Source organism: Heteronotia binoei, chromosome 1, assembly GCF_032191835.1.
Source record: "Heteronotia binoei isolate CCM8104 ecotype False Entrance Well chromosome 1, APGP_CSIRO_Hbin_v1, whole genome shotgun sequence".
NCBI lineage: Eukaryota > Metazoa > Chordata > Lepidosauria > Squamata > Gekkonidae > Heteronotia > Heteronotia binoei.
This window is the reverse complement of record NC_083223.1, coordinates 4,450,943-4,474,828: the sequence shown is the minus strand read 5'-3', so window position 1 is coordinate 4,474,828 and position 23,886 is coordinate 4,450,943. Positions and strand designations below refer to the sequence as shown.

At 47.6% G+C, this 23,886-nt stretch overlaps 1 protein-coding gene across 1 annotated transcript in view; it reads left to right on the top strand.

Moving 5' to 3' along the window:
* Positions 1–23,624, top strand: part of PKHD1 (PKHD1 ciliary IPT domain containing fibrocystin/polyductin) — a 323,925-nt gene extending 300,301 nt beyond the window's left edge. Inside the window, exons 43-48 of the mRNA XM_060256755.1 lie at positions 10,794–10,907; positions 11,835–11,922; positions 13,574–13,728; positions 17,499–17,651; positions 20,491–21,372; positions 23,452–23,624. Coding sequence (XP_060112738.1) covers positions 10,794–10,907; positions 11,835–11,922; positions 13,574–13,728; positions 17,499–17,651; positions 20,491–21,372; positions 23,452–23,624 — 1,565 coding nt within the window. The remainder of the gene's footprint in view (positions 1–10,793; positions 10,908–11,834; positions 11,923–13,573; positions 13,729–17,498; positions 17,652–20,490; positions 21,373–23,451) is intronic.
* Positions 23,625–23,886: the final 262 nt, after the last annotated feature.

Genomic DNA, 23,886 nt, shown 5'->3' with positions numbered 1-23,886 from the left:
CCAGGGGTTAATGAGGGCTGCCTGGTGGCTGGCTGGCTGCCCGCTTTCCTAATCCAGCTGTTGTTATGCAGCTGCTCTTACTATTCAATTGACAAGGTAGATGGGGAGGAAGAGGGGTAGGGTTGCCAAGTCCAATTCAAGAAATATCTGGGGACTTTGGGGGTGGAGCCAGGAGACATTAGGGGTGGAGCCAAGATCAAGGCTGTGACAAGCATCATTGAACTCCAAAGGGAGTTCTGGCCATCACATTTAAAGGGACGGCACACCTTTTCAATGCCTTCCTTCCATAGGAAATAATGAAGGATAGGGGCACCTTCTTTGGGGCTCATAGAATTGGACCCCCTGGACCAATCTTTTTGAAACTTGGGAGGTATTTTGGGGAGAGACACTAACTGCTATACTGAAAATTTTGTGCCTCTACCCCAAAAAACAGCCCCCCAGAGCCCCAGATACCTACGGATCAATTCTCCATGATGTTATATGGAAATAAATCTCCATAGCGAATAACAGAGTTCCCAGCAGACATTTCCCTCCCTCCCCCCCGCTTTCTGGCGACCCTGAAGCGGGGGGGAGGGCCTCCAGATCGGGGGACCCCCTGCCCCCACCTGGGGATTGGCAACCCTAAAGAGGGAGAACCCTCAGAAAGATTCAGGAGCTGTGCTCCTGTGAGCTCCTTCTCAATCTGAGGATTGAACATACATTATAAACATAATTCCAGTTTGCAATTAGAAAAAAAAAGGGGGGGGGGGACATTAAAATATAGTGAAATATGGGTTTAGTATATGTAATGAGATAAACAGCCAATATCCCTTATTTGAGTACAAAAAAGCATTCTTCTGATGCACTATTCTAACAGAGAAATTGATCTGATTGCTGGAAGTCATCCTTCTACACGGGGTGGAATTCTAGCAGGAGCTCTTTTGCATATCAGGCCACACACCCCTGATGTAGCCAATCCTCCAAGAGCTTACAAAAAAGAGCCTTGTGTGTGGCCTAATATTCAGGGGTGTGTGGCCTAATATTCAAAGGAGCTCCGGCTAGAATTCCACCCCTGCTTCTACGTGTTAAAAAATATGGATTGAAAAAGCCGAGCTTGATAAGCTTTTGCCATGGCAGACCCGATGCCTCTCTTGAGCTCCATTCTAGTGGCTGAAATCTTTACGGTTGCCTCATTGCAAAAAGGTAGTTCCAGGTGAGTGGCTGCGTTGGTCTGAAGCAACAGAACAAAGTCAGAGTCCAGTGGCACCTTTAGGGTTACCAATCCCCTACTTCCTCTGGCAGGGGACTGTTTTCATACGCGCTTTGTGCACATGGCGCGATGACATCACCTGTGAGTGATGTCATCGCGCCGGCCACTCTCAGAATTTCTGGGAAAACTGTTTTTTGTGAATGAATGGGATTGGTGCCTGTCCAGCAGATCTGAAATGCACCCCCTAGACCAGGGGTCCTCAAACTACGGCCCGCGGGCCAGATGCGGCCCGCTGAGGACGTTTATGCGGCCCGCCGGGTTATGGCAAAATCAGACCGGAAGTGACGTTCGACCTAAACCCGCGTTAGCAATGCACACTTCTGGCACTGGGCTGAGGCGGCAGAGACAGAGTGTGAGGCGATACCGAGGTGAGGCGAGTTCCCAGTCTGGGGTGTGTGGTGTGGGGAAGGGAGAGAGATGCAGAAGATGGAGAACTGATGGCCCGCGGCCTTGTACAGTAACGGCAGCCACCACAACAGTCCGGCCCTCCAACAGTCTGAGGGACAGTGAACTGGCCCCCTGTTTAAAAAGTTTGAGGACCCCTGCCCTAGACTCTCGAGAGAGATGATCTGTACCCACCTTAGAACAAACTGCCAGGGATTTTGCATTGGTGTGGGTAGCAAAAAAGTCTACTCCCAGACGCTCTAGCATTTTGGGAGGAAAACCTCTATGGTACAAAACCATAAGAGTTTTCCCGGAAATGCCTAGAGTGGCTGGCGTGTGCCAGTGTGATGATGTCACTTGCGGGTGACGTCATCGCTCCGGCGATGTTAGGGGAGGCTTCCCCCACTGGCCCGATCTGGCACCCTTAGGCGCCTTTACAACCAACAAAGTTCCGTTCAGGCTTTCATTTTGCAAATGCTTCTTCAGATAAAACGGAAGACAACCGCTTCGACTTATAGACGAAACCAAAAGCCTGCGAAGACAATGCCATGATGCGACTACCTTTACCTTTGCTGCCACAGGAAAAAGAATCCTAGTAGCACTGGATGAACTGAAAGAAGTTTGAAAGACTATGCACCATATTAATAATGAAGCTGGGCTGCTAGGGCTTGTTTTGCAGCAGGAACTCCTTTGCCTATTAGGCCACACCCCCCTGGTGTAGCCTATCCTCCAAGAGCTTACAGGGCTCTTCATATGGGGCCTACAGTAAGCTCCAGGAGGATTGGCTGCATCAGGGGGGCGTGGCCTAATAGGCAAAGGAGCTCCTGCTACAAAAAAAAGCTCTGCATGCTATGTTTGGGTTTGGGGTTTTTTTGCATTTTAAATATAGAAAAGAGCCCCATGGCTCAGAGTGGTAAAGCTGCAGTACTGCAGTCCTAAACTTTGCTCACGACCTGAGTTTGATCCCGGCGGAAGCTGGGTTCAGGTGGCCGGCTCGAGGTTGACTCAGCCTTCCATCCTTCCGAGGTCGGTAAAATGAGTCCCCAGCTTGCTGGGGGGGGGGGGAGTGTAGCTGACTGGGGAAGGCAATGGCAAACCACCCCGTCAAAAGTCTGCCGTGAAAAAATCGCGATGCAACGTCACCCCAGAGCAGGGAACGACTGGTGCTTGCACAGGGGACTACCTTTACCTTAAATATATGAAGTGCATTGCTTCCTTCAAGAGGATATTGCAATATAATGTGGTCTCTCCAAATGCATTTGTGTTCCAATCATTGCTGATCCTGCAGCTTATTAATATTGACAGTAAAACTAGGATGAAGTAACTGGATTAAAGATTGAGTTTCAAAACCCACCCTCCCGCCCCGCTGTCTTGGTGGTGTAGGGGATCCCTTCCCGCTTTAAAACTGCCACATCAGTCGCTCTGTGCGACCTTTCTCGAGATTGTTTTTTTGATGGACTCTGTAAGGAGAATTTTAGCCCGTTGGTTCCCGTGAAATTCACCCGGAGATTTTGCGGCCGTTGCTCTCCGGGGACCCAGTTTCTTAATATACCTTTGGCAGAAAAGGGAAAGCTTCTGTGTTCATTCTGCCCTGGAAAGGAAATAAAAGGGTTTAATTCTGAAGGGATGTCGAGGGTAGTCAGTCCATCGTTCACTGTTCCAAACAGTGGGTGACGAGCCAGTGCCAAAGGTTTGTATGTGCCCCTAGGAAATTTCGTTCATACAACCGCGGTCTCCCTGCTCCTCCCCGAACTGTTATACAAAACACGGGTCGCTGTTGTCATTTGTCCTATAATCTAGTGGGTTCAATGCAAGGAGGAGCCACGGTTGCAGTGATCATAGCTCTCTTTATTAGTTACAGCATGGTAACGGCTGAACTAGAGGAGTGCTTTACTGGGCCAATGGGGCCAACTATATACAATTCAAGATTCCCATACTAGGATGCCATTGGATCATTTAAACCATCAGGGGCCCCGTGATTGGAGCAGGGCAGCAGGGATTTGGATCCTACTGCCCATTTTTCCCGAGCCCCCAAGCTCCAACCTAAAGGCTCCAATGAGCCAAGCAGGAACACAGGAAAGAGCATCACTAGTCCACGTACACAACATGTCCATAGCAGTAGAAAAATGCAAGAGTCTAGTAGAAGATATTGGATTTATATCCCGCCCTCCACTCCGAAGAGTCTCAGAGCGGCTCACAATCTTCTTTCCCTTCCTCCCCCACAACAGACACCCTGTGAGGTGGGTGGGGCTGGAGAGGGCTCTCACAGCAGCTGCCCTTTCAAGGACAACCTCTGCCAGAGCTATGGCTGACCCAAGGCCATGCCAGCAGGTGCAAGTGGAGGAGTGGGGAATCAAACCCGGTTCTCCCAGATAAGAGAGCTATGGCTGACCCAAGGCCATTCCAGCAGCTGCAAGTGGAGGAGTGGGGAATCAAACCCGGTTCTCCCAGATAAGAGAGCTCTGGCTGACCCAAGGCCATTCCAGCAGGTGCAAGTGGAGGAGTGGGGAATCAAACCCGGTTCTCCCAGATAAGAGAGCTCTGGCTGACCCTAGGCCATTCCAGCAGGTGCAAGTGGAAGAGTGGGGAATCAAACCCGGTTCTCCCAGATAAGAGTCCACACACTTAACCACTACACCAAACTGGCTCTCCAATAGCAAACTGGCTCTCCAGTAGCACCTTAAAGACGAAGACTGATTCCTCACTAGCCTTTGTCCCGGCCCCGTGCTCCCTTTTCCCGCCACTCTTCCGATTTTGCACACGGTGCCGTGGACTTACCCTGCCTCTTTCCCAAGATTCCTCTGTGGTTTCAGGATCCTGGTTTTCAGAGAATCCTGACGCCTTGGAGGGAACTTGGGAATGAAGTGGGGCAAGTTTTGCCCCATGACAGCCTGTGCAAAATCGGGCGGAAGAGAAATGTAACGAAATTTGCTTGTAGTGACCCATGGAAGCTCATACCTTGCCGCCAATTTTATTAGTCCTTCTTGGTCTTTATGGTGCTACTGGATTCTTGCTCTTCTCTACTGTCCTACCGCAAATCTTTTCAATCATAAGTATGCTGATGTGGGTTGAAAATGACTTGGTCAGATCCAGAATTCTTCATAGAGTTTGCCCAAAGCCAGAGTGTCCCCTGTGCAACATCTTCAATGCAATGATGTCACTTCCAGGAAACTGACGTCCCTGTTCAGGGGAGTGGTGTCTCCTGATGGGCAGCTGGTTCATGGTGGGGAGGAGCCCCTGAAACTGGGGGATCCGCCTCTGGACTCAGTGGGTTGGCAACCCTAAGTATAACTCACCTGGACTCAATGGAGTACAATTCACACCTTTCCCACTGCTGACTTGTGTGACTCTTATTCTGCACTTGAGTCGCCAACTGTGAAGCCAGCAGAATATTTTGCACGTGCAGAATCTAACAGATGAATTGAAAATATCGCACGTGATGTTCAACTCAAAACTATGTGGAAGTGATACAAGGCATTACAGACCAGTTTCAAAAAAGCTCACTTTTTTAAAGCACATGCTGCTGAATACTTTGTTTTGTGCGTGTGCACGTGTCTGAGTATGTGAGGTGCTGAAGTTACAGCTGACCTTCAAGGCAGGGGTCCCCAACCTTTTTGAGCCTCCAGGCGCCTTTGGGATTCCAATAAAGCATTTTGGGCGCAGCCACAAAATGGCCACCACAGGAGGTGGAGCCAGCTAGAAAATGGCTACTGCGAGCTTACCTTCAGTTACACAATTGAGAAGAAGAAGCCTGCAGATTTATACCCTGCCCCTTCTCTCTGAATCAAAGTCTCAGAGCAGCTTACAATCTCCTATGTCTTCTCCCCCCACAACAGACACCCTGTGAGGTAGGTGGGGCTGAGAGGGCTCTCACAACAGCTGTCCTTTCAAGGACGACCTCTGCCAGAGCTATGACTGACCCAAGGTCATTCCAGCAGATGCAAGTGGAGGAGTGGGGAATCCAACCCGTTTCTCCCAGATAAGAGAGCTCTGGCTGACCCAAGGCCATTCCTGCAGGTGCAAGTGGAGGAGTGGGGAATGAAACCCGGTTCTCCCAGATAAGAGTCTGCACACTTAACTACTACACCACACTGGCTCTCCCGAAGATTGTTGTGCTGTGGTGACTGTGGCTGCCCAAACATTTTTTTTAAAAAAAATACCAACACCCAATCAGAAGCCCCACCTGGCTTTGCCTGTTTTATAAAGGCATTTGGTGGGTACCAGAAAAAGGTGTTGGCGGGCACCACGGGGTCCAGGAGCCCAACACTGAGGATCAATGCCATAGGGTTTTCAAGGCATGAGACAAGCAGAGATGTTTGACTGCCTCTGTATAATAACCCTGGAATTTCTTTGACAGCCTCCCATCCAAGGACTAAGAAGGGCTGACCCTTCCAAGATCTGACAAGCCTGGTTTATGTTCATTCATCTTGTTTTAATGGCTTTCTGTGAGCTGGCCTACGCCTTTTTTGGGGGGGGGGAGTGATAATATATAGGGCTTTTTTTTTGTAGAAGGAATTCCTTTGCATTTTAGGCCACACACCCTGATGAAGAAGAAGACGCCTGCAGATTTATACCCCGCCCTTCTCTCTGAATCAGAGACTCAGAGGCTGCTAAGAGACCGGCACTTTGGGTTGACTCAGAGATGCCTCTGAGATCAGCCCAAAAATCCCCTCCAGATGGCAACGTCTGCTGACTGCTCCTGCCCCGTACTCACCCCGTCCTCTAGGATGATCCACCCACTTCAGAAGTGGTGCCTTTTTGCTGGGGCACCTCTGAGGTGCCTCCCAGCCGTCTGGGAAGCACCTGAAGAGCCGCGGACAGGATGTGCAAGCTTTCCTGATGCTCCCGGTGTGCCCACGGCCCGCCCCTTTTCCTGCGTGCTATCCGGAAGCTCTGGGGCACTCTATTTCCGGCCGGCTCTATTTGGGGTGGCTTCAAGCTGCCCCAAACTGGCTGTCTGATATCACCCAGAGTGACTTACAATCTCCAATATTTTCTCCCACCACAACAGACACCCTGTGAGGTGTGTGAGGCTGAGAGGGCTCTCACAGCAGCTGGCCTTTCACAGACAGCTCTGCAGAGCTATGGCTGACCCAAGGCTATTCCAGCAGGTGCAAGTGGAGGAGTGGGGAATCAAACCCGGCTCTCCCAGATAAGAGAGCTATGGCTGACCCAAGGCCATGCTAGCAGCCGCAAGTGGAGGAGTGGGGAATCAAACCCGGTTCTCCCAGATAAGAGAGCTACGGCTGACCCAAGGCCATGCTAGCAGCTGCAAGTGGAGGAGTGGGGAATCAAACCCGGTTCTCCCAGATAAGAGTCTGCTCCCTTAACCACTGCACCAAACTGATGAAGCCAACTCAGCAAGAGCTTGCAGGGCTCTTAGTACGGGGCCTGCTGTAAGTTCAAGGAGGATTGGCTACATCAGGGGGGCGTGGCCTAATATGCAAAGGAGTTCCTGCTACAAAAAAGCCCTGATAATATAAATAGTTTAAATTCAAGTCCCTGTTTTTAGATCAGAGCTAATGTTGCCTAGGCTACTTGAGTGAGATCAGAATAACAACTTCACAAAATAGTCATTTCAGTGGGTGGGTGCGTTATGCGTGTGTGTGATGTTTTATTAAGATACATAATGAGGTTGTTTCCCCATAGCCCCCCCACCCCCAATCAAATGCATAATTTTTAAATATTAAGAGATCATGACAGTCTGGCTAATTCTCCACAGATTTATTTCTCCAATTCTACATCTGCTGCAGCTTTGTGGTGTATAATTGATTTAATCTCTAATTTTAGAGGAATGCTGAACCCTCTTACTGGACTCCACTTACATTTCTCTAGGGCAGAAATTGTCCTACTTTTCCCTCCGAGTATCTGTTTAGTGCTGGGCCATTTTCTTCCGAGACTGTAAACTACCCTTGGTGAAATAAATGGATTCACAGTTGGAATACAGCTCGCTGTACAGACAACCATCGCAAGATAAGAGCTATAACTCCCTCTCCCCCCCCCCCCACCCGGTTTTGCTTCATTTTCCCTTCTCACGTTTTCAGTGTCTTTTCATTCATCTGGAACATTCACTTGTAATTTGAATGCTTCATCTTTATACCAGCTTCGGTTATATCAACTGGGTCCCAAAAATCTTTTCCACTGTGCCCAGCATAAGCTTGTAACAGGCCCTCCGCCACATAAGGGGACAGGTCTGGAGCATTTTGTTGACTAAAGCTGGCATGCTGCCTCATTGCATTTCACTCACTTGCATCCTCTTAACCCTAAATAAGGCAAACAGGGCTTTTTTTCGTCGAAAAAGCCCAGCAGGAACTCATTTGCATATTAGGCCACACCCCCTGATGTCACCATTGGTTCACACTGGGTCTTTTTTGTAGACAAACCCAGCAGGAACTCATTTGCATATTAGGCCACACTCCCTGATGCCAATCCAACTGGAACTGAACATATGAAGCTGCCTTATACTGAATCAGACCCTTGGTCCATCAAAGTCAGTACTGTCTTCTCAGACTGGCAGTGGCTCTCCAGGGTCTCCAGCTGAGGTTTTTCACACCTATTTGCCTGGACCCTTTTGAGTTGGAGATGCCAGGGATTGAACCTGGGACCTTCTGCTTCCCAAGCAGATGCTCTCCCACTGAGCCACCGTCCCTCCCCAACTGTGTTCCGGCTCAAAAAAAGCCCTGTAGGTATTTACTGAATAAAGACAATGGGCTTTTCTGTACCTTAGTTTCCCTCCCCCCTTTTTTTTTCTTTTCCATTTGAAAATTTAGCTGGCAGGATCACTTTCTAGAGTGGGGAGCCAGCCCGGCCCTAGGGTGCACGGTGCCCCAGGCAAACATGCTGCAACCCCCCCATGGCACTGCCCCTTCTCTCTTCTGTGCCCACACGCCCCCTCCCTTCCCCTCTCCTCCCTTCTTCTGCCCTCCCCCCCAGCACGCTCAGAGGAGTGATGCTAGTGTTGTCCTTACCCGCTTCGACATTGGCATTGCAGTTCAGCATTCTCTCTTAAGAGAGCGCACAAGGAGACTTCGCTCCCCTGGGGCTAGGGGGTGCAAAAGGTGTCCTGCCTGCTGCCACTGCTGAGGAGAGCTGGTGGACAAGCAAGGGGGAATTAGGCATTTATCTGGGGTACCGAAAGGGGGGAGCTCAATTCAGTGCCCCCCTCCTGACACCCTAAGGAAATGCCTAATTTGCCTAGTGGGCAAGCCAGCCCTGGTGGAGAGGGAGAGGGAAACTCGATCACCATTCACCTAGGCTTGCCAGGTGTACCCACCAATGTCAGGCAAATTCCCGGCAGTTATGGCTCCTCCCTGCTGACATCTAGTTCCCTCTAAACTGAGTTAGTCCTGATTCAGTCCAGGTGGATGCCTTGTCTTGCGCTTTGTTATCACACATCACAGCTAATCCCATCACGCCTGCTGTTGTCATTTGCCTGCTGATGTAATTTGGCATCTGAAATCACTCCGCTTTCCAATATATAGGACAGATGGACTCACGTTCTAGCTGTATCTGATGAAGCGAACAGTGATTCATGAAAGCTCATATTCTACCACTCTATTTTGTTAGACTTTAAGGTGTTACTAGACTCTTCCTCTTTGGTTATATTGAAGAACATAGGTGTCTTACTGAAACAGGCCAGCAGTCATAAGAACCTAAGAGACGATAAGGACATAAGAACATAAAAGAAGCCATGCTGGATCAGGCCAGTGGCCCATCCAGTCCAGCACTCTGTCACACGGTGGCCAAAAAAAACAGGTGCCATCAGGAGGTCCACCAGTAGGGCCAGAACACTAGAAATCCTCCCACTGTCCCCCCCCCCCCTCAAGCACCAAGAATACAGAGCATCACTGCTCCAGGATAGTTCCATCTATACACTGTGGCTAATAGCCACTGATGGACCTCTGATCCATATGTTTATCCAATCCCTCTATTCAAGACCCCTGTTCCAACCAGATTTCCTTGAAAAGCATCCAGCTGGACTACGAAATTCAGAAGGATGGTATCTCTGCAAGTGAAGGTTGTATTTGATTGTTGTGGTTCGTTGCTACAGATGCACAAGTTCTTGCACAACTTGCCCATTCCCTTTTTAAAGTCAGTTGAATGAGCCGCTGTCAACACCTCCCTGCTAGTGCCAATCAAATTCCAATATTTGCTAGTCATTAATGCCTCCCTGCTAGTGCCACTCTTTGAACAACGAACTAGACTGAAAATTCCAATATTTGCTGGGAATTAATGCCTCCCTGCTAGTGCCAATCTTTGAACAGCGAACTAGATCAAAATTTCCAATATTTGCTGGCATTAATGCCTCCCTGCTAGTGCCAATCTTTGAACAACGAACTAGACTGAAAATTCCAGTATTTGCTGGGAAATAATGCCTCCTTGCTAGTGCCAATCTTTGAACAGCGAACTAGATCGAAAATTCCAATATTCGCTTCGCATTAATGCTTCCCTGCTAGTGCCACTCTTTGAAAAAACAAACTAGACTGAAAATTCCAATATTTGCTGGGAATTAATGCCTCCCTGCTAGTGCCAATCTTTGAACAGCGAACCAGACTGAAATTTCCAGTATTCGCTGGGCATTAATGCCTCCCTGCTAGTGCCAATCTTTGAACAGCGAACCAGACTGAAATTTCCAGTATTCGCTGGGAATTAATGCCTCCCTGCTAGTGCCAATCTTTGAACAGCGAATTAGATCAAAAATTCCAAAATGCGCTGCGCATTAATGCCTCCCTGCCAGTGCCAATCTTTGAACAACGAACTAGACTGAAAATTCCAGTATTTGCTGGGAAATAGTGCCTCCTTGCTAGTGCCAATCTTTGAACAGCAAACTAGATCGAAAATTCCAATATTCGCTTCGCATTAATGCTTCCCTGCTAGTGCCACTCTTTGAAAAACAAACTAGACTGAAAATTCCAATATTTGCTGGGAATTAATGCCTCCCTGCTAGCGCCAATCTTTGAACAGCGAACTAGACTGAAATTTCCAGTATTCGCTGGGCATTAATGCCTCCCTGCTAGTGCCAATCTTTGAACAGCGAACCAGATCAAAAATTCCAATTTTCGCTGCGCATTAATGCAGTTAAGCACATCTATGACTTAGTTTTAAGGGTTTTTTTGTGAGCACATTGCCAAACTTTCTGTCTCCCATATTTTCTCCCAAGGCACATCACAGAATCCATTAGAAAGAAGAGCAAAGCTACGAATTGTCCTTCGGGCATCTGAGAAGGTTTACTGTGACCGATTGGATGGGATGGGCGCGCCTCCTGGAACTATTGGTAAGGGCGCTCTATTTTACACAGAGTGTGTGGGGGGGGGAAAGCTTTAGAAAAATGCAACACCCATAATGAGCAATCTATCAATGGTTCTTGCACAACACAACTTTTTCCCCTCCTCTACGTGGGTTTGACCGAATGATAGGCTATTCCTAGACACGTTCTGCATGGTTACCATGGATCTAGTGAGGAATTTCCTGTGGGGCAGAATGCCTCATATGCAGGCCTTGAATTCAGCAGGAGCTCACAGGAGCAGAGCTCCTGAACCTTTCTGACGGCCCCTCCTACCTTGTCCATTGAATAGTAGGTGCAGCTGAATAACAATCCCTGGATTAGGAGAGCAGGCAGCCAACCAGCCACCTGGAACTTTGCCATGCCCCCAACAGCCCTCGTTAACCCCTGAAGCAGCCCCACCACCCTTTTCCCACTTCTTATGTGATTTTGAGTGGTGGGTGGCTTGCTGGCCTTTTGACTGGAGGGGGGCAGCCCCAGGTGAGCGAGGCTTATCTAGGCTGGCTGGATCTCTAGCCAGCACAAGCAGGCCTCACTCCCCTGGGGCTCTCCTTCCTTGCATTGGGTTGGGGGAGGCGGCATATGCTAATGAGTTATGTTAATGAGCTCCACCACCTATTTTTCTACAAAACGGTTCCTGTTCATATGCACTTACTTAGGCAGTTCATCAAGGCAACGTGTGAGTAGAATGCTGAGAATTGCATGCCCAGTCCAGCATTTGCTGGAGTTCATGCGTTCTTCACAACAGCAAGCTCTGCCAAGCAGTTCCGAAATCCTGGGTCATTTTGCAAAGATTATCTTTTGGGAGAACATGTTCAGGCTGCGTGTATGTGTGCCCAAGAAAGCACGACTGCTGCGCGGCATAAAAAGTTTCTTTGGATCACACCCGTGGTCTCTTGTGGTTCTTCTCCCTTCAAGGAGTTTACGGGAAACTGCAGATGCATAGTGCGTATACCGGGATCTCCTGGACACGCCTTGGAAATGACGTTGCCCCTGGAAATGAAAGGTAAGATGTATTTCTCAAATGTTGTTGTTTGAAATCTTTCCACGCACTGGGTTGGATCCTGAACTCTGCCAGCACTGATTTTTCCTGCGTTTCCCCCTCCACCCAACTGTCCTTTCTGACCCTGGAAAAACTTCTTCCTGGGGTTATGAGCAATGTTCCCTCTAAGCTGCAGAGTCTTGTGAGCAAAATTCTACTTTGTCAGCTACTGGCATTGAAGTTGTGAGCTACTGGTATTAAAGATGTGAGCTAGTGCATACATTAGTGTGCTCTGGGATCATCCTTCCTGAGCGAAGACAGGAATGTGTGAGCTGGAGGCTAAAAAGCTGTGAGCTGGCTCACGCTAAGTCAGCTAAGAGGGAACACTGGTCATGAGAACCACATGAATTAAATAGTCACATTGGGTGGGAGGCTACAGTGGGGAAGGGAAGGGCATGGAATTGCCCTTACTGGTTCTTACTGTGAAAGATCCAAAGTAATTCTATTTTCAGATCATGGAATCCAACCCACTTTTTGAGAGTGTCCGTTATCAGACATCATTGTACTTATTGCTCGTGTGGAGAGTTCCAAAGACTTTATTATCTAAAATTGAGACTGGGGAATGAAACAGAGACATTCTGGTAGTCGTATCCCCAGTTATCAGACACTGGACAAGGAGGAGGAGGAGGAGGAGGAGGAGGAGGAGGAGGAGGAGGAGGAGGAGGAGGAGGAGGAGGAGGAGTAGAAGAAGAAGAAGAAGAAGAAGAAGAAGAAGAAGAAACTTGGTTTATATCCCACTCTCCACTCTGAATCTCAGAGTCTCAGAGTGGCCCACAATCTCCTTTACCTTCCTCCCCCACCACAGACACCCTGTGAGGTGGGTGGGGCTGAGAGACCTCTCCCAGAAGCTGCCCTTTCAAGGACAACTTCTGCAAGAGCTATGGTTAACCCAAGGCCATTCCAGCAGCTGCAAGTTGAGGCGGGGGGAATCAAACCTGGTTCTCCCAGATAAGAGTCTGTGCACTTAACCACTATATCAAACCCGCTCACTAGAAGTGCATACAATGCAGAACAAATCAATACAGATCTGCAATGCTGATTCTATGGGTGCATTCAGATTACACTAAATAATGTGCTTTGCGACGGGATTTTTGATATTCTTACACAGTAAAAATCCAGTTGCTAAATGTATTATTTAGTGTAGTGGGAATGCACCCTATGACCTGTGTTCCCTGTAAGCTGAGTTAGCGTGAGCTAGCTCACAGATTTTTAGCCTCCAGCTCACACCTTCTTGTCTTAGCTCAGGAAGGATAACTCCAGAGCATAATAATTTATGCAGTCGCTCACAACTTTAATGCCACTGGCTCACAAAGTAGAATTTTTGCTCACAAGACTCTGCAGCTTGGAGGAAAGTTTCGGATCTAGCCCAGGCAATGGAAAACACCTCTGTTCTGACCAGGATAGCTCAGTCTCATCAGAATTTGGAAGCGAAGAAGGGTTGGTCCTTGTTAGAGCTTGGTTGGGAGACCACCAAGGAAGTCCAGGGTCACTCCACAGAGGCAAGCAATGGAAAACCACCTATGCTGTGAAAACCCTACAGGGTCAGCTGAAACTCACTGGTGCTTTGCAGACACACGTCTGGAAAGGTTCACCTGATTTTTTGCGTGGTTTACAGGTTCGGGGTACAAGATCCTTTGGACTGGCATAATGGTGACAGGATTGTCATCAGCTCCTCTTCTTACGAAGCCCACCAAGCTGAAATAGCCACTTTGGAAGAAGTCCGTGGTCATAGCATTAGAATCCGTGAACGTCTTCTCTACAGACATCTAGGTATGTAGTTAGTCATTTTCTGCCTGCATATCTGTGCCGGCCTCCTAGGAGATGCCTAATATTGGTTGTTGGTTCCTCGGAAGCCCTGATATGTTTAACTGTCATTCTTTCATGGTATATGCTGACAATTTGTTCCTTTTCCAAGCACTGGGTGAGAAAGTAGAATCTTAGTCCAATGACCCACAGGGAAGAAGAAGAAGATGATATTGGATTTATACCCAGCCCTTCACTCTGAATCTCAGAATCTCCTTTACTTCCTCCCCCACAACAGACACCCTGTGAGGTAGGTGGGGCTGAGAGCGCTATCACAGAAACTGCCCTTTCAAGGACAGCTCTGCTAGAGCTGGCCCAAGGCCATTCCAGCAGCTGCAAGGGGAGGAGTGGGGAATAAAACCTGGTTCTCCCAGATAAGAGTTCGCTCACTTAACCATTACAATCTGGGAACACTGGAGGCTTAGAAAGAGGTCTTAGCTTCTGCAAGCCTTCCTAGCTTCTGTCTTCCTTTTTCTCAGTTGGGAATGTCTGTGTTTGTGTGGAAAACTTGGCCAGATAAGTGATTGTAGAGGCGTTTGTTTGGGTTGTGTCACTCTGAGCTTTGAAGAATTCTCAGAAGAAGTCCAAGTCCCCCCTCCTCCCCCCCAAAAAAATCCTTCAAAACTGTTTTGAAAGACCTGGAAAATGTTTTTTTTTGGGGGGGGTGCAAAGAGGACATGGACAAGCCAGAAGAAATGAAGGTGGAGTTGTTCCCATTAATTTATCACCTAGAGCAGTGGTCCCCAACCTTTTTGGCACCAGGGACCGGTTTTGTGGAAGACCGTTTTTCCACAGACTGGTGGGTGTGGGGGGCAGTAGTTTTGGGAAGATACAGTTGTGCACTTTGTGGTGGTTGTGTGTGGACTCTTATCTGGGGGAGCTGGGTTTGATTCCCCACTCCTCCACTTGCAGCTGCTGGAATGGCCTTCAGTCAGCCATAGCTCTCACACAGTTGTCCTTGAAAGGGCAGCTTCAGGGGAGAGCTATTTCAACCTCACCCACCTCACAGTGTGTCTGTTGTGGGGGAGGAAGATAAAGGAGATTGTGAGCTGCTCTGAGATTTGGAGCGGAGGGCTGGATATAAATCCAATGTCGTCGTCTTCTTCTTATTACATTGTGATATATAATGAAATAATTATACAACTCACGGCCCGGTCTCTAACAGGCCTGGCCTGGTACTGGTCCCCGGCCCAGTGGTTGGGGACCCCTGACCTAGATTTGCCCTTGGCACTAGCTACAGGGAGTGTTCATTGAGTTTGCCACACTCAGAGTGATATAAACAAAAATCTGGCACCGAACCGACAGAACTTATGTTTCCTACCCAAGAACATTTGATCCTAATTTGTTTTGGAAAATCTCTGTCTGGGAAGTGTACAAGAATTTATTCTGTGATGTTATACGAAGACAAAAGAAATCTAGGTACATTTCTAAGAGATATATGCATATATTCTTCAGGAATCTCTAAGAGACAAGCCAAGATTTTGGTTATCTTCATATAACATCACAGAGGTTAAAAGCTTGCCTGTTCACCAGATATCTAGTTAATTTGGAAACAGGTAAGATTTTAACTTGTTGGTGGTCAAAGAAAAGAACCCAAAGAGAAATTAGCCAATTTGATTTGATTTCATAAAAGAAGACTTGTGAGAATCCTCAGTTGGGATGCTCTAAAGCAAGGGTCTCCACAGTGACGGCCCCTTTAAGGGCAGAAAGCTGGGATAAAAAATTGGTAAATAATTAAAGTAAATGTAGCTCCACATTTGGATGCCGTGGCACCTGCCAAAACTTTTCCTGGTGTCCACCAAGGGTTTTTAGAAAATATGCAGGATCAGGTGAGGCTTTTGCCCAGCAGGGCTTTTTATTGGCTGTGCAGATTTAAAGGCATCCTTTTTTTTTTTTTTTAAAGTCAAATATTTACAGTGAGAGTACCGCATAACTTCACTTACTGACATTTTGTGTTGGGCTCTGCCTCCAATGGTGGCCATTTTGCCATTGTGCTCATGTACAGCCTCTGTTGCCTCATCTTGAGGTTCTGCTAGCTCTCTATCTCTAAGTGCCTGGGAGGACTGTTCTCAAGAGAATGTTTTCATTCACACGCTCCTGAGTTCTTATCTAGAAAACTGATTTGTTTCCCTCTGCCACGGAGTACCAGGTGTAGTTTTGTCTAGGATGTAGTTTTATATTACTTTCCACCCACCCCTCCCCCTGTTACTTGACCCCCGCCAGTGTTATTTACTACCCCCCCCCCAAATATTAAAGCTACCCTTAACTATTAAAACAAAAAATTATATTCTTCTTCTTTTTAAAACTTAATTATTATCAAAAATTGTCCAATGTCCTTTTATTTTCCACTCTTTTTCTATATATCTTCTAAACTTTTTCCACTCGGTCTTAAAAACTTCTAAATCATAGTCTCTTAATATTCTTGTTAATTTGTCCATTTCACTCCATGTCATAACTTTTATAATCCAATTCCATTTCTCTGGTATTTTTTCTTGCTTCCACAACTGCGCATACAATGTCCTAGCAGCTGAAAGCAAGTACCAGATTAAAGTTCTATCTTCTTTTGGAAATTTTTCCATTTGTAATCCCAATAAGAAAGTCTCTGCAACTTTCATTACTTCATATCCCAATATCCTAGAAATTTCTTGCTGAATCATTTGCCAGGATGTAGGATCTAGGATGTAGTTTTGATCAGTGCTTTTTTTGGGGAGAAAAAGCCCAGCAGGAGCTCATTTGCATATTAGGCCACACCACCTGACCTGGGAGCACGTGGCTGCCGCATGGCGTCTCTGCAAGGCTACTATTAGAAATATTTGCCTTAAGTGCTTTGGAATCAAATAAAGTGCCTTGTCTAAAATAATTATTTGAAAACTTGGACTTAATCACACAATTAATTAATTGGACCCACAAAATATACAGGGTGGACATAAAACCACTATGATGGCATAGTTTGGTACATTCCTTCACTATCTGGGGTTCATTGAGGAAGAAGTCATCAGAACGAGGGATTATCTAGAATCCTCGTATGGATTAGGACTTCATACTGGACTTCTCATGGACTTGATGGTTTCCATTTGAGAACTAATGAGTGTGAACTTATAAATGAACTCTGTGAATTAATTTCTTTGTTTTTTGGACTTTATGTACTCTGCCTGTTGCTTTAGTGCTCCACGTTAAGAGGCAATAATATTGCGTAAAAATACGATAACATTCTGTCATCATTGACATTAATTAAAATTGTTCTTTATTTGTCTGCTATTACAGTGTGTTGGTTATAGTTGGCATGGCGGGTTCGGGCCAGCCGGAGCCCTGGCCAGCCTAGGTGGAGCTCTGTTCCTGTGGGCTCCGGCAGAAAAAAACACCCTGGCTTTGAGGATTCTATTATTGACTCAGAGCCAGCAATTAGGGTATAAAATGTTCAGTTTGAGCTATGTATCTCATCTCAGCTTTTGACTGACCTCGCTGTGTACGTTTGAGGCCCAGCGAATTGACGCCTGCCATCATGCGTAAGTTTGGCATTTGATGAAGATCTCCTTGCAAACAAGCCTGGGTCTTGCATATTGTTTCCTTGGGATTTCTGCAAACCTTGGAGCTTCCGGCCAGAGCTCCCAACAACCCACCACCCTGTGTCTGAATTCCAAAGTTGCCTGCAGGCTTAGAAAGGTCAGGGACCCCTGTTCTAAAATGTTGAACATTTTGCTGTGAGGTTTATTGTGTTCCATTTTTGACATGCGCAGGGCATTCCCACATATTAGAAGATGGGCGGCCGATTCCTCTGGCTGCAGAAATTGGGCTCCTAACAAGGAATATACAAATCAAGACCGACAGCAATTGTACCGGGAGGCTTCTAGTGGCCAGCTTCAGAAATGCCAGTGGCACAGAATATACAGGTATTCAAATATGAGGGACGATTCTCCAAAGTTTATTTATTTAATCATTCAGTTCATTTCCAATGCATCTCTATCCCCCGTGGGGACCCAACATGGTGTACTTCCTTCTCCTCCCCTCCATTTTATCCTCACAACAACCCTGTGTGATAGGTTAGTTTGAAAGCGTGTAACACGTCCAAGGTCACCCTGCGAGCTTCCATGGCACAAGCCGGGATTTGAACCTTGTTCTTCCCTATGCTAGTACGACACTAACCACTACACCACATTGGCTCTCAGTTCCCCTGATATGAATTGGTCCTTAGATTATACTGTCTCTTGGATTCTGAGAGGAAGAGCCACAATTCTCAATTGTTAATTTTTTTTAAAAAAAATGTCCACCTCCTCCAACTCTGTCTAGCTTGCCGGTTAAAAGTCTCCCAAATCATGCTCTTTGTGTTTCCACCTGCAGAAGAAGCAAGGGGGATGATGAATGGAGGGAGGGCATTTTCATTGGGGGGACCCCCATCTTTAGAATGATCATGATTTTTTGTAGCAGGAAGTCCTTTGCATATTAGGCCGCACCCCCCTGATGTAGCCAATCCTCCAAGGGCTTACAGTAGGCCCTGTAAGAAGAGCCCTGTAAACTCTTGGAGGATTGGCTACATAAGAGGGGTGTGGCCTAATATCAAAAGGAGTTCCTGCTACAAAAAAAGTCCTGAGAATGACCTTCCCCTTCAGATTTGCCTAGCCACATACCAGGACAAAAATGTTTGTTTCTAAACTGCCTTTTAACTTTTAATGAAGGGGATTTATGTTTTTCAGCTTTTAATGCTCAGCTTCTAATCTGTTTTATAGCTATTTCAGGCGTCCCAGGAGTTTGTGCTGTTCTTCATGCCAATGCCTTTTCAATATAGATAATTTTATGTTGTTGTTGTTGTTTTTGTGGCATTATGGTATTGGTTTTATTTTGTGAGCCATGGGCCTGTTGTGGACTGTCCAGAGGAACTGGCTGGCCATTTCATGAGACAGGATGCTGGAGTTGCCAGCTATAGGTTAGAAATTACCTGGAGATGTGGGGGGGGGGTATAATCTGAGTTTGGGGAGGGGAGGGACTTCAATGAGATATAATGACATTGAGTCCACTTTCCTAAGTGATCGTTTCATCCAGGTGAACTGATCTCTGCCACCTAGCGACAGGGTTCGCTTCAGGGCATCTGGAACCTGAGGCAAGGTCCTGCCCCGCCGCCAACCACCATGCTACCAGCACCCTTCCTCCCCCATGTTTGCCAAAATACCAGGGCATCTGGCATAGCCGGAGATGTGATGACATCACTTCTGGTGTGTATGCCAGCAGTAACGTCGCTGCATCACTGGCCTAGACCTCCCTCTGCTGTCAGTAGGTCCACCAGCCGGCCAGGGCCCACTGTGCTTGTTCAAGGAGTTTTGGATTCCAAAAGAGAAACTACATCCTGAGGGGATTCCCCCTCTTCTTCAGCCCCGTGGCTCAAGATGGTAAAGCTGAAGTACTGCAGTCCTACGCTCCGCTCACGACCTGAGTTCGATCCCAGCGGAAGCCTTCCATCCTTCTGAGGTCGGGAAAATGAGTACCCAGCTTGCTGGGGGGAAAGTGTAGATGCTTGGGGAAGGCAATGGCAAACCACCCCGTAACAAAAAGTCTACCATGAAGAAGAAGAAGAAGATATTGGATTTATATCCCGCCCTCCACTCCAAAGAGTCTCAGGTTCAAATCACAATCTCCTTTACCTTCCTCCCCCACAACAGACACCCTGTGAGGTAGATGAAGATATTGGATTTATATCCTGCCCTCCACTCCGAAGAGCCTCAGAGCGGCTCACAATCTCCTTTTCCTTCCTCCCCCACAACAGACACCCTGTGAGGTAGATGAAGGTATTGGATTTATATCCCACCCTCCACTCCAAAGAGTCTCAGAGCGGCTCACAATCTCCTTTCCCTTCCTCCCCCACAACAGACACCCTGTGAGGTAGATGAAGATATTGGATTTATATCCCGCCCTCCACTCCGAAGAGTCTCAGAGCGGCTCACAATCTCTTTTCCCTTCCTCCACCACAACAGACACCCTGTGAGGTAGATGAAGATATTGGATTTATATCCCGCCCTCCACTCCGAAGAGCCTCAGAGCGGCTCACAATCTCCTTTCCCTTCCTCCCCCACAACAGACACCCTGTGAGGTAGATGAAGGTATTGGATTTATATCCCACCCTCCACTCCAAGGAGTCTCAGAGCGGCTCACAATCTCCTTTCCCTTCCTCCCCCACAACAGACACCCTGTGAAGTAGATGAAGATATTGGATTTATATCCCGCCCTCCACTCCAAAGAGCCTCAGAGCGGCTCACAATCTCCTTTACCTTCCTCCCCCACAACAGACATCCTGTGACATGGGTGAGGCTGAGAGGGCTCTCACAGCAGCTGCCCTTTCAAGGACAGAGTCTCAGAGCGGATTACAATCTCCTTTCCCTTCCTCCCCCACAACAGACAACCTGTGAGGTGGGTGGGGCTGAGAGGGCTCTCACAGCAGTTGCCCTTTCAGGGACAACTCCTGCGAGAGCTACGGCTGACCCAAGGCCCTTCCAGCAGCTGCAAGTGGAGGAGTGGGGAATCCAACCCGGTTCTCCCAGATAAGAGCGCTCTGGCTGACCCAAGGCCCTTCCAGCAGCTGCAAGTGGAGGAGTGGGTATTAAACCCGGTTCTCCCAGATAAGAGTCCGCACACTTAACCACTTAACCACTACACCAAACTGGCTCTGATGCGATGTCACCCCGAAGTTGGAAACAACTGGTGCTTGCATAGGGGACTACCTTTATCTTTTTTTCATTTCAGGTGTGCTGCAGCTTTCCAATGTTGAGATTCTAGGCTTCGGATCTTCACAGTTCCCTGCGGTTGACATCATGAACGCATCCTCTGAATCCTTCATCATCTCCTCCAGCATTCACGAAATCTGCGGGGCTGGCATTCAAGCAGTGGCGAGCAGTGGCCTCTCAGTACGGGACAACGTGGTGTTTGATACGGCTGGTCACGGCATACACCTGGGAGGCCAAGACCATTCTCTCGTCAGGAATCTAGTCGTTCTGAGCAAACAGCCAGAGGGAGCATCCTATTGGGTGGCCGGCATCAAAACCAACACAGCTGATAACGCCCACTTGTGCAATAACATTGTGGCAGGATCCGAACGGATAGCCTTTCACATCCGAGGGCAGGAATGCTTCTTAGCGGGAGAGTTTTGCGGTGGTAACGTGGCTCATTCAAGCCTTCACGGGGTTCACTTGTACGGAAGAGATGGCTTTCCTAACTGCACCAAAATCGCAGGCTTCCTGTCCTACAAGAACTACGACTACGGGATCTTATTTCACCTTGAAGGAAACGTAGTGGTAGAAAACGTGATATTGGTTGACAACAATGTAGGTCTTCTCCCAATTTTATTCTGCACATCCATCGAGCCACGGTGCCACCTTGAAAAACAGCATGTCGAACTTAGAAACTCGGTACTTTTGGCCACCAGCTCTTCTTTCGATTGCATCAAGGACCGGATCCATCCCCTTTCAGCTCACCCAACAACGCGGGATCGAGCACCACGTAGTCCTTGGAGGGGGCGTGTCGGGATTCTGTGGCCTTCTTTTACCTCCGAGCCCAGTCGCTGGCCTGATCATCCATGGCATAGAATACAAAATGATTCGGCAGTGCTGGGAATCATGAAATTGCAAGGTGGGAGCTCCGTTTAAGATCTGATCTATCTGAAACCAGCTTTGTAAAACAGAAATGATACTGTTGTTTAATTTCTTGTTTTAACTCTTGAAATAAGCTCAGGCTCTCCCAGAAATGGACAAAATTAGTTGCACTTTCCAAAGAGATAGCCATGTTAGGTCTGTTACAGTTAAAACAAACAGAGTTTTGTGATACTTTAAGGACTCGCAGATTTATGATCTTTGTTTTTTTTGATGTTGAATTTCAAGCCTACTTTTGTGCTCTCCTCTTTCACCCTCAACAGGAGGTTCTTTAGGTCCTCCTCACTTTCTGCCATTAGAGTGGTGTCATCTGCATATCTGAGGTTGTTCTTTTCCCAGGCAATCTTAATTCCTGGTTGTGCTACATCCAGGCTGGCATTCCGCATGATGTACTCTGCATATAAATTAAATAAACAGGGTGACAATATACATCCTTATCGAACTCCTTTTCCTATTCTTTTGTTGTTGTTCAGTAGCACAGTCGAGTCCGACTCTTTGTGACCCCATGGACGAAGTCACATCACCTCCTGTCTTCTGCTAGCCTCCGAAATTCATGTTAGTTATATTAATAATGCTGTCTAGGCATCTCATATCTTGGGTTGTTGATGTTTTTCCCGGCAATCTTAATTCCGGTTTGTGATTCATCCAGGCCGGCATTCCACATTATGTACTCTGCATATAAATTAAATAAGCAGGGTGAAAATATACATCCTTGTCGAACTCCTTTTCCTATTCTAAACCAATCAGTTGTTCCATATCCCGTTCTGACAATTGTTTCTTGACCCTTATACAGATTTCTCAAGAGACACATGAGGTGGTCTGGTACTCCCATCTCTTTAAGAACTTGCCACAGTTTGTTGTGATCCACACAATCAAAGGCTTTAGTGTAGTCAGTGAAGCAGAAATAGAAGTTTTTTCTGGTACTCCCGTGCTTTCCCCATAATCCATCGAATGTTGGCAATTTGATCTCTCGTTCCTCTACCTCTCCGAAACCCAGCTTGAACTTCTGGCAGTTCCCAATCTACATACTGCTGAAAGCTAGCTTGTAGGATCTTTAACATGACCTTGCTGACTTGGTCCATGGGGTCGCAAAAAAGTTTTTTGTGGGCTAGAGCCTAGTTCAGCAGTCCGTATCGTGGTGCCCACAGACGCAATGAGACCTGTTGACACCTTTTCTTGGTTTTCTTCCAAGTGCTTTTAGAAAGTGGGCAGGTCTTTGATGTACATCTGACAGCAAGTCTGGCTGTGCACCTCTGACCCAACACGTGTTGGGTATATCCTCTCTTTGAATAGGTGTGTCAAACATGCGGCACAAGGGCCAAATTAGGTCCCCCAGAAGGCTCCTATCAGGCCCCCCGATCAACTGGCTGTCATCTGCTTCCTTTCTCTTGCTTCCTTCTGCATAACAGCTTGATCTGCCAGGCTTGCTCAATCGCACAGGAGCTACAGAGCGAAGCCTCTGTTTTCTCCATTGACTGAAGTTCTTCCCTTGGGGAAGAATAGTTTGCTTTGCCAGGCTCTCTTAATCACACAGCAGAACTACTGAGCCAAGCCTCTCTTCCTTCTGTTGGCTAAGACTCCTCTCCTTCTTGGTCCCCTGATCTGGCCCTCATAAAAAAAATGAGCTCAACACCCCTGGCTTAGAGGATGGAGCAGCTAACCCTTTTACCCATGGTGTATCTGGACTATGGCTTTTTTTCTAGCAGGAGCTCCTTTGCATATTAGGCCACGCCCCCCTGATGCAGCCAATCCTCCTGGAGCTTACAGTAGACCCTGTATTAAGAGCCCTCTAAGCTCTTGGAGGATTGGCTGCATCAGGGGTGTGTGGCCCAGGGATGGAATTCTAGCAGAAGCTCCTTTGCATATTAGGCCACGCCCCCCTGATGCAGCCAATCCTCCTGGAGCTTACAGTAGGCCCTGTATTAAGAGCCCTCTAAGCTCTTGGAGGATTGCCTACATCAGGGGGCGTGGCCTAATATGCAGAGGAGCTCGCGCTAGACAAAGAGCCCTGAATTCTGGACCATCCCCTTCATCCTTCTTTGTTCTTTGTCATCTCCAGATGTCACCTTCACTGGCTTTCGGAAGACTTGTTATAGTGATGATGGAGACGTCTGCATCATGACCAGTCCTGGCCACAGAGGCGTGCTGCATATGGTCACATCGGAGAGGACAAGAATGCTCCATGTCAACGAAGAGAACATGTTTCACTTTTCTCCATCACAAACGGGGTAAAAAAAGAAGATATTGGATTTATATCCCGCCCTATACCCTGAATCTCAGAGTTTCAGAGCGGTCATAATCTCCTTTACCTTCCCCCCCCACCCCACAACAAACACCCTGTGAGGTGGGTGGGGCTGAGAGGGCTCTCACAGCAGCTGCCCTTTCAAGGACAACTCCCAGGAGAGCTCTGGCTGACCCAAGGCCATTCCAGCAGCTGCAAGTGGAGGAGTGAGGAATCAAACCCGGTTCTCCCAGATAAGAGAGCTATGGCTGA